The 10,347-nt window shown below is 38.1% G+C and overlaps 1 protein-coding gene across 11 annotated transcripts; it reads right to left on the bottom strand.

The window, feature by feature from the left end:
* Positions 1-362: 362 nt before the first annotated feature.
* On the bottom strand, positions 363-9,359 carry LOC146504376 (uncharacterized). 11 transcript variants are annotated; one of them, XM_085131282.1, is made up of 25 exons: positions 9,233-9,359; positions 8,550-8,695; positions 8,313-8,414; positions 7,744-7,806; positions 5,793-5,895; positions 5,400-5,440; positions 5,014-5,085; positions 4,801-4,866; positions 4,623-4,706; positions 4,426-4,521; positions 4,177-4,286; positions 3,971-4,067; positions 3,744-3,869; positions 3,499-3,582; positions 3,260-3,296; positions 3,116-3,156; positions 2,433-2,475; positions 2,244-2,344; positions 2,033-2,149; positions 1,901-1,957; positions 1,731-1,781; positions 1,525-1,632; positions 1,301-1,417; positions 1,132-1,215; positions 363-952 (listed from the first exon to the last, which is right to left on the bottom strand). In XM_085131282.1, the coding sequence occupies exons 1-25, from the start codon at positions 9,294-9,296 to the stop codon at positions 650-652; spliced, it is 2,313 nt and encodes a 770-aa protein (XP_084987408.1). In that variant the 5' UTR covers positions 9,297-9,359; the 3' UTR covers positions 363-649. The 11 variants fall into 11 exon arrangements, with proteins under 11 accessions (XP_084987408.1, XP_084987405.1, XP_084987410.1 ...); XM_085131279.1 differs by having other exon boundaries at positions 3,971-4,075; positions 4,182-4,286; XM_085131284.1 differs by having other exon boundaries at positions 1,316-1,417; positions 3,971-4,075; positions 4,182-4,286.
* Between the last annotated feature and the right edge of the window lie 988 nt (positions 9,360-10,347).

Genomic DNA, 10,347 nt, shown 5'->3' with positions numbered 1-10,347 from the left:
AGAAAAGTACTCCAGCAACCACCGACTGGTAAAACATCCTCAGGAGCTTCCTGCAGATGTTAAAAGACCTCAGCCTCCTGAGGAAGTACAGTCAGCTTTGAGCTTTTTTATACAGGTGCTCTGTGTTGCATGACCAGTCCAGTTTGTTGTCCACCCACAGCCCGAGGTACTTGTACTTGTACTCCTTTCATCTTTTATAATTTGTATTTCCTGACAGCAGTTTAGAGTAGTTACATGTATAAAATATTTACATTGTAATTAACTGTAGATATAGAATTTACTGCTTATAATGAAAGCAGCCTCTAGTAGAAAGTGCTGATGTACCAACTAGTAATAATAACAGCAAACACAAACCACAAACATGAATTCATGCTCTTTTATTTCTCAAACCTTCAACATGTTGTGATCATAAATTGACATTTCCTCCACCAATTGACAAGTTTACAACTGTCAATTGTAAACTTGTCAATTTTAAAAACACAAATCCTTTCTCTCTCTAATCAAGCAGTGTATTTATTTTGTAACATTTACTGATCCTCCAATGAAACCATGACCCAAGGTAACATCATTAAAGCATTCATGATTACATTTAAGTGCTTCCAGTGTGATGCTGGCCAGATTTTGGCTGATGACTAAGATCTATGACATCTTAACATTGGTAAGGTCTGGGCCCTGACAGCAGATCCTTTGAGGTGAGGTAACTAGTGGAGTGTGTCGTGCTGTCTCCAGTCTTCTTCGGGGTGCCCATCAGGCTCTCCATGTAGCTGGGACGTTTGATTACAAGGGATGGCTTGGTGGCAGCTGAAGAACTCACAGGATGCAGCTTCAAGGCAGGAGATGTAAGAGACACATTGGGAGTATCACTTGGCTTGGAGCTGGCAGAAGGTCCACCACCACCTGAGGCTGAAACGCTGGTTTTAGGGTGGCTGCTTTGCTCACCATCAGGGTGGTCCTGGAAATGAACATTAACAATCCATTTGAACATTTTTAGATTAAAAGCTTTTTTTGTTGTTTCTATTGATTTCACTTCCCGAGGAGCCAAAACTTTGGTAAAAAAGAATAACACTAAAATTATTCGTCATTTTTCTTTCATATAATCTGATGATATTAGCATGTTACAGGTCATTTTACCTGTTCCTCCCTTTTCTCACTCTCCTCCTTTTTATTTTCCTTGCCGCTGTCACTACCAGAGGAGCCTGAACTGGAGCTTGAGTCCTGCTCAGAAAGGAAGAGGAAGAAACTCATCAACTCACAAACATGATTACCAAAATGAGCAGAGACACATTTTTTTTTCCATCACACAGGATAAAACTACCTTCTTTTTGTCTTTCTTCTTCTTGTCTTTCTTCTTCTTCTTCTTTTTCTTCTTCTTGTCATCATCACTGCTGGAAGAAGAACCCGAAGAGGAACTGGAATCCTGGGATGTAAATATGATAGTGAGGTTACACAATCATAAGACGGATAGGAACCAGAGTTTTGAAAATATACAAAGGAGGAGGAGGCAGTGAGTCCACTCTTCTTTACCTTTTTCTTGTCTTTCTTCTTCTTTTTCTTCTTATCCTTCTTCTTCTTTTTCTTCTTATCATCATCACTAGAAGACTCACTTGAGGAGCTTGATGAAGAAGAAGAATCCTGGACAAAAAACAAGGAACATATTTCATTTAGAGGAATTACAGTAGCTTATAAATAAATAACGTCAACCTAAAACCTTAAAGTGGATGGCCCCTCACCTTCTTTTTCTTCTTCTTCTTCTTGTCCTTCTTCTTCTTCTTCTTCTTTTTCTAAATATGAAAAAGAAGACTCAATTTAAATTGTGCAATCTTCTATCTTTCATCATTTTGGGTGCGTCAAATGTATTTGCAAAGACGAAAATGGCGATATTTGTAGATGTTCTTCTCACCTTGTCATCATCACTATCGGAGGAAGAAGAGGAGCTATCATCAGAAGAGCTAGAATCCTAGAAAGTGCATCAGTCAGTCAGTAACAGAAATACACGATTTTCTGTAAAATATATATTTAGACTTTTTCTAACCACCTTTTTCTTCTTCTTCTTCTTCTTCTTCTTCTTCTTCTTCTTCTTCTTTTTCTTCTTCTTTTTCTTCTTTTCATCTTCACTATCAGAGGAAGAAGAAGAAGAGGAGCTGGAATCCTATAAAAGAGTTGAACAATTACAAGTTTAATTTATTATTAGTAGTAGTAGTACTGTTATTAGAGTTCTGTATGGGTAGCTGACAATCTTTTACCTTTTTCTTTTTCATTTTCTTCTTTTTGTCCTTCTCTTCCCCTCCTTCTCCTTCATCATCACTCAGGTTGCCATCCCCAGGTACTGCCTCTACTTCCCCCACTAGACAGGAAACATCATTGCCATCAATACCATTGCCAATGCCATCAATGCTATTTGATCTATGTAAGAGCTAGAAAGGCATACATACCAGCCAATGTAGAGGAGACTTTGCAATCGTCTGAAGTTTGAAGCTGTCATGGGAAAGGAAAGTAATTATTATATTTTTTTTCTTCCTGTCATGCCTTTCTATATAAAACCAGGAGTGGTCACCATGATGTGACCACTCCTGTTTGTAGGCTCCCTAAAGCACTGAGTCAGCTGTAAACATTTTATTTTTCTCAACACGGGGAGAAACCAAGGATACTGAAAACTCCTTTGGAATCATCTTTTCAATGAAGCAACAAACTCCAGAGCAAGAAAAAGTAAACAAAAAAAACTGTAGGTCTTCTGTTAGCCACTTGAGGCTGATCCCAAAAACCTGTCGGCTCCATTAATCTCTCTCAAGCTTTTGTCTCTTGTGCACAGTCATCTTTAGCTGTCCCGGTACTTCTTATCTAGGCTAGCAACTTGACAGCCACACAGTAAATTTGCACTGAACCATACTCAGCTTTATCATCTTTTCTGAGTGCAACAGGGCAATCATAATATATAAAAGGAACATCATGCTGTGCTTACTTAAACCTGAAACTGGCAACCGAGAAAAATTATCGAGAATAAGTTTGCATCGGCTTCATTTTTTTAGAGCCAGGAGCTGTCGCCCTTTTGTTTACACGTATTGAGTTTGTGCATGCAGGTGTAGTGTGAAAACGAATGTGTGAGCAAATATTTCACCTTGCCAGGAACCTTTTCATCTGGTCCTGGAATCACACCACCTACAAAAATGGAGAAAAGACAACCAAAAGGATCAACATAATGTAAATGTTTGGCTACTGTGATTTATATTACTGTGCACAAGAGCAAGTAGAAAACACTCACCTGCTGCTGACAGAACAATATCACTCTGCTCTTCATCCTGAAAGAAGACAGAAAGACACGCACACAGTTAAGCTAAAAAAAAAAAATAAACTTCCTAAATAAATGATAAAAGCTGAGTTGTTAGGAATCATTTCCTGATAGTGAAAAGCAGTGAGAGGGTAAATGTGTTCACTGTGGGCGGGTTACCACAGAACAACAGGACTGATGCTTTTATTAAACACAAACACAAGTTACTTTACTTTTTTCTCATCGTCCTCCTTCTTCTTGTCCTTTTTCTTTTTCTCCTTGTCACTGTCAGAAGATGAGGATGAAGAGCTGGAATCCTGTATTACGGAAAAAAAAGATAATTCATCTTGATGTTTAAATAAAGAAATGAAACCCTATGGTAAGGTTTCTTCTTCATTGTTCATGCCTGGATACTGACTTTATATTTTGTAACGTCATATGAATGTAAGAGGACAACAAACATCCACATCTGTTTTACCTTTTTCTTGTCCTTCTTTTTCTTCTTCTTCTTGTCCTTGTCCTTTTTCTTCTTCTTCTTTTTCTTCTTCTCATCCTCACTATCAGAAGAAGAAGAAGAGGAGGAGGAGCCATTTGAGCTGCAGTCCTGTGGAAAAATGAATATATTTAAAACAAAATATCATCGATGAACTGTGATACAGAAATAGAGAAATTAGTCAGTTGAAAATTAAGAACCTCAGGCATTACCTTCTTCTTTTTCTTCTTCTTGTCCTTTTTCTTCTTCTTCTTTTTCTTCTTGTCATCCTCGCTGTCAGAAGAAGATGAAGAAGAGGAGCTATCTGAGCTGGAGTCCTGTGGAAAAACAAATGTATTTAAAACAAAAAAGTCTTAATGAACTTTTAAACACAAGTGAAATAGAAAGATTAGTCACTTGAAAATTAAGACGCTTGGACAATACCTTCTTCTTCTTCTTCTTCTTTTTCTTGTCCTTTTTCTTCTTGTCATCCTCACTGTCAGAAGAGGATGAAGAAGAAGAGCTATCAGAAGACGAGGAGCTGGAGTCCTGTGAAAGGAAAATAATAGGAAATAATATAAAAGGAAAGGAAAATATAGTTAACACACAAAAATCTCTTTAATTAATGAGTTTTAACACAGAAGTAAAATACATCATTCACTTGAAAATTAAGAAACACGTGAAATACCTTCTTCTTTTTATTCTTCTTCTTCTTGTCTTTTTTCTTCTTCTTCTTCTTCTTCTTCTTGTCATCCTCGCTATCAGAAGAAGAGGAGCTGGAGTCCTGTGAGAAAGGAATAAACAGTATTCACATAAAATCTATTTCTGTCTGCACATTAACGCAGACACATCAGGCAGACAGACACATCATAGTGATGTTCATACCTTCTTCTTCTTTTTCTTCTTCTTCTTCTTGTCATCTTCACTGTCAGAAGATGAAGAAGAGCTATCTGAAGAAGAGCTGGATTGCTGTGAGAAAGGAATAAAAAGTATTAATTATAAATCATTCTCTGTCTTTTTCCTCAGAGTTACATACATGTGGTGACAATGGTGAGTTTCACACCTTCTTCTTCTTTTTCTCCTTCTTCTTCTTTTCATCCTCACTGTCAGATGATGAGGAAGAAGATTCCTAGGACAGAGGACATATAATACATATTCATTAACATAGTCTACCATATATTTATCCTTTGTCTCTGTCATTTGTCATTTATGGTATGTTGAAATTTGATAGTCTTATTAAACAATTTGCCAGTTTTGGAGGGGAAATTAAACCCACTTTCTTCTTCTTTTCCTTCTTCTTCTTCTTCTCCTTCTTCTTGTCATCCTCGTCATCTGATGAGCTAAAATCCTGAGACAAATAAAAAAAAAAATTACAATTATAAGTTTGGAATGTTTTGATGTATTGTGCTCTGTTTTTTCAGAGCACAATACATCTATGACTGATTCACCTCTATGACTGATTCAAATTGAGAATTTCTCTGCTAAACATGTACGGCATGTAAATTATGGTATGCAATACATTTCTCATGAATCTGATGAAATCCTGATGAAAAAACATGTTGGTCGATTAATAAAGCTGCTCTTTATACCACAGTTGTTACTGGAGCGTCGACCTCTTTAGCAATGCAATGTATAAAATTACAGACTTGAGTTGTTTCTCACCTGACCAAGATCGTCTGCATGTTTTATTTGGCCATTGGAACCTGGTAAGATTGAATGCAACAAAATGCAATGCATTAATTTAATCATTCTGGAAACAAAACGACATATTGTTATGTAAACAGCTGGTCTACTATGATCACAGAATGTGGGGTTGCAGGATGGTTTAGGACATGTTGTTATAAAGGGGATCTAGACACAGCCCCCATTCTGGCTTTGTGAGCTGACCTCAGCACTACTCCACGATAACCCAATGAATGTTCAGTATCTGTTTGTGAACGGCAAATTAAACAAACTACCCGTTTGATTTAATTGAAATTTCAGGCTCATCGAGGGGATGCTGCAAAGCAGAAATCACGAACAAACTGTCATCGTGAAATAGCGTAGATCACCTACCAGCCTGAGATACGACGACACTGTCGTGGATATACTCTTTCTCCTTGTCTTTTTTCTTCTTCTTTTCCTTCTCCTTTTTCTTCTTCTTCTTTTTCTTTTCATCCTGCCAGGAAACATTGAACAGCAGTTGTTTCGTAAAAGCATTTTTATTTCGCGTGTATTCATGCAGTGTTGCATTTGTATTCATAAAAAAGACTCGGGAGAAGGATTCAAAATCAGACGTCAAAACCAACTCACAGTATGCACATCCATGCATAACCATGCATGAGCAGTGATGCATGGAAGCATGCACACAACTGATATGTTATTGTATTCTCATGATAAGACACATAACTTTCTCAGACACAACTTATCGGTAGCTGAGATGAGATCCAAAAATATTATTGTTAATGGGCGTGTTCCTCTCACATAGTTTGTCATTTCAGATCAGGACATTAAAGTCTATCGCCTGTTGAGAAATCATTTCTGCTGCTCTGTATACTTATTTTTGAGACCTTCTACTTCAGTAAGTTAAATAAAGTCACAATAAAGCTCATCAGTTGTTAAGTCCTATCAGAGGTGACCCAGTTAACTGGTTGTTGCTTTGAAATGTTCATGTTTGTGTCTTTGACCTTTGTCTTTTTATCTTAAAATCATGCAATAGCAAAATAACTGGCTTTTCCTGAGTCTCCTGACTTTACACCCACATCATGTCATCATATGACTGCAGTCATCTAAAAGTTGCAAAATTGGAAAACTAGACAAAACTGGAATTGTGAGTTAGTGTGTGCTCCTTGAGTTATTTTAAGAGCTGAAATTGACAAGAGCAGGGAGAAGACTGGCGTGCTTATCTATTAGTTTGCTGAGAGACAGGATAAAAATGCAGTTTTTAGATTCAATCCACCCTAAATATTCACTGAACAGACAGCATTTTTTGACAGTATCCTCACCTGAGGCAGATACATAATTAAACGGGACAATCAATCCCATGTGAGCCGATTTGAAATTGTGCTTCCAGCCAAGGATTTTGTATAGCTGCTTTTCGTAAGGATTTGCATAAACAAAACTGCAAAACTCTCTAAGTGTTTGGAAGGGTATTCACATTCCTAAGCAAACATCAAGATGGCCAGAATTAATGACTGCAAGCAATGTTGTCATGACTAAGTCATGTAATGGCAGCACCTGGTAAATGACAGTTTAGAGCAGGCAAGCAGCTGCAAGGGAGTCATGTTTTTCTACTTGGTAATAAGCACATACAGAAGCTACATGTGAGCAAGAAAACCCTGGCTTCTCCTAAAACCAGAATCTATTAATAAAGGTGAAAATTCTAATGAAAACAGACCAGTCACATGATCACAGAAATTACACACTTATTCAGATTTATTACATTAGAATTGAAGCCTCTAGATCAGCCATCAATCATTACAACTTACTTCTGTCGAGGGTCTGCTGTTGTGTTTGACTTTGTGTCTCATGTGTCAACATACTGAGAACAAAAGCGCTCTGGACAGCCCTCACAAAACTCTTTTGGATGCCTGACTTTAGCAGAAGCTTTTAAAAAAGGCTCTCAAAGACCCATCACAGGATCTGTGGTTAGGTGTAAATGTGTGTGTCATGCATGTGGGTGGGCGGGTAAAACAGCTTTGTCACTTTATCAGCAAAACTGCAATTTACCAATAAACACAAAGTGCTCTGCACGGATGCATCAGCAACATTTTGGTGCACACTTTTGCTCACACTGACTAGTTAAAAATGCCCCAGTGTTACAGGTGGTGTGTGACAAACTGTGACCTCCATATCAAATAGTGGTTGGAAATAACACGAGGCATTCGGTCTGAAAGTTGAAGTGGCTGTTCGAGAAGGGTTTTTCTTCCATGGCTCCACATGTGAAGATCGCATTTATTTAGATTTTTGTTGAACAAATAATTTTCGTCTTGAAACCCTGATCAGCACATGTCAATCTGCAACTTACCTCACTATCACTGTCTGAGGAGCTACTGGAGGAAGATGAAGAAGATGAGGAGGAGCTGGAGCTCTGTTAAGGAAGAAGGAGAATATTAGTGCTTAATTTTACGTACAGAAGTTTATGTAAACCATCTTTTGTTTATGAAACGATACATGAGAAGGAATGAGCCATGGCCAACACGCCCCAGTGAGTTTCTGTCATACGAGGGCAAGTTGTGTCTGTGACTGCATGTGGGAGAGGCCCTTCAGGCACTTGGCAACACACATAAAGGAAAATTCCACAAACAAGCACACATGCACACACACCTATCCCTGCTATGTCATTAACCACTTGTGCAAAAAGCGACAGTTGAGCCACACATGGAACAAACGATTCTCTCCTGTTTGACTGTACTCCACTCCTCTGTAAGAAGCTGTAACTCATGATTTCAGCACCACATGTGCTCCCGTCAGGACAAATCCTTAAGAAAACTGCTGAGTTAACTTAGCAGATACCAGAAAATATTTACAAACCAAAAATTCCAAATACAATCAATACCGTTTTCATCGGCAGTTCACTTTACTGAACTCTGTCACACTTACTTTCTTCTTCTTCTTTTTCACCTTCTTTTTCTTCTTTTCTTTCTTGCCGATACCCTCATCCTCGCTGTCTGGAGAGCTGTCAAGTGAATACATCTCCTGGTAAACACAAGAGAAGTAGATGTGTTATCTTCAGTGGGGAAATTGAGCCTGTGAACAGAGCTGCTTTAATTGCTTCACTATCATTAGATAATGGAGAAGTCACAACGTATGTGCTTTGTTTCTCCTGCTCACCTCATCTCCTGTTCCTGCAGGTTTCCCGATCTGAGTCTTGTCTCCCTGCGTCTTGGCCGGCTCCGCAGGCCCTTCTACTTCAGCTGGGGGCTGCGAACCGCCAGAGGGCACCACTGCAGGCTGGACACCTGCAGTGTCTCCTCCACCTGCAGTTAAACAATTCAGGTGAGCAGTGTTACAAATATCTGCCTGAAAGACATAAATTTTTCTGAACGCTTAACTAATGAGTAATCTGTATATACGAACTTTATTGAGGATCATCTGTCTTATCAGCCTATTTTTGAATTATTAAAATAAATAAAAAACACATATGACAGCATCATATGCCAGGACTTCCTTGTTATCCAACTTTCTTAAAAGGACAGCCAGGTTAAAACAAAGAAATTAAAAATCAGTCATCAACACTAAAACTGTGCCTGCATATACTTTATATTTGGCTATAAATCAGTGAATACTCTAATAATTAACAATTTGGGGAAGTGCCACACCCCTGACAGCAGAAGGAAGGTTTAAAAAGAGCCTGCTGTCTAAAAATATGAAGCGGTAGGAGTGCATCAGCTGCAATCTCCCTGCAGTGGTTATTCTGCACATTAAAAAAGGCATTATCCAAAAATAAATACATTTAATCCATACTTTTCAAACTAAAAGAAAAAAAGAAACAAGCCAGTTAACAAATAGCAAACCTTTGAGGAGGGTGGACTCCATTTCGGTCCAGTTCTCTCCTCCGTCCAGGAGTCCAGGTCTCATCTGACAAAGCCACCTGATCACATTTATAACAAGGTGTGGGTGTGTGGAGCCCTGGGGTGGAGAAACAGGGAGGGCCAAAAGCAGAAACTTCCCCGCATCAGTTTCAAAATAAAGGTCACTATAAAAGAAAGTCACCAATCAGTTCTGACTGTTATCTTTTATTGTACCCACCACTTATTTTTCACCACGAAAAGTTCACGGTTGTCTTTTAAGAGGATAGCTGATTATGTGATCCAATTCTCTAAATTGTATTTATTTGCCTCAGTCTTATTCAGAAAGCTGCTTACATGCATTGTATTTGACTGTCACCATCTGTTTGTGTTATGAGACTTACATAGCTTGAAAGGCTGGTTTACCTGTGCAAACAGGTGGTGCAAGTTTTATGACTGGACTGTAGCCTGTGTGCATTATCTGCATGAATTAAAAAATTTGGAAAGTGTTGCAGAAGGAGAAGGATTGCCATTGCTCTAGCACAGGGGTCAGCAACCTTTAACACCCAAAGAGCCACTTGGACCATGCAAAAGAAAACACTGGGAGCCGCAAATACTTTTTGAAATCTAAAATGAAGATAACACTGTATATATTGTTTTTTTTACCTTTATGCTTTGTGTGAAACAACTAAAGTAAGCAATTAAAGTTTATTTATTAAGCGCTTTTCACAGACAGGCAGTCACCAAGCGCTGTACACAAATATTAAAATAAACAATACAATCAATAGACATTATACACAATGTAAAAGATCAAATGTACATAATGTAAAGAATATAAAATACGTAGATCAACAAAAGGCTTGTTTGAACAGAAAAGTTTTTAACTGCTTTTTAAAAGAATCCACAGAGCAACTAAGGTGTGTTGCTTATGAAATCCATGAAGTGCTACAGAGAAAATTACATTTTATTTATGTAATTAACACATTTTGAACTCTTAAAGAAATATAACAAAAGGAACTAAAATGATCCATGAAGCAAACAAAAACTGTTGTGACCCGTGACCCTCATATCGCCTTTGGGCTTTTGGAGCCTTGACCTGACTTTTAAAAAGTAATTGGAAA

The sequence above is a fragment of the Neolamprologus multifasciatus genome, chromosome 14, assembly GCF_963576455.1.
Source record: "Neolamprologus multifasciatus chromosome 14, fNeoMul1.2, whole genome shotgun sequence".
In the NCBI taxonomy this organism is placed as follows: Eukaryota; Metazoa; Chordata; class Actinopteri; order Cichliformes; family Cichlidae; genus Neolamprologus; species Neolamprologus multifasciatus.
Note: the sequence above shows the minus strand (reverse complement) of the source record. Positions and strands in the feature narration are given on the sequence as shown.

Coding starts and splice junctions, on each gene's coding strand:
- LOC146504376 (XM_085131279.1), bottom strand. CDS start 9,296: ATGAGACCTGGACTCCTGGACGGAGGAGAGAACTGGACCGAAATGGAG. Junction 5,441..5,792: donor TGTCGTCGTATCTCAGGCTG/GTAGGTGATCTA, acceptor CAATCTTACCAG/GTTCCAATGGCCAAATAAAA. Junction 5,086..5,399: donor ATGCAGACGATCTTGGTCAG/GTGAGAAACAAC, acceptor TATTTGTCTCAG/GATTTTAGCTCATCAGATGA.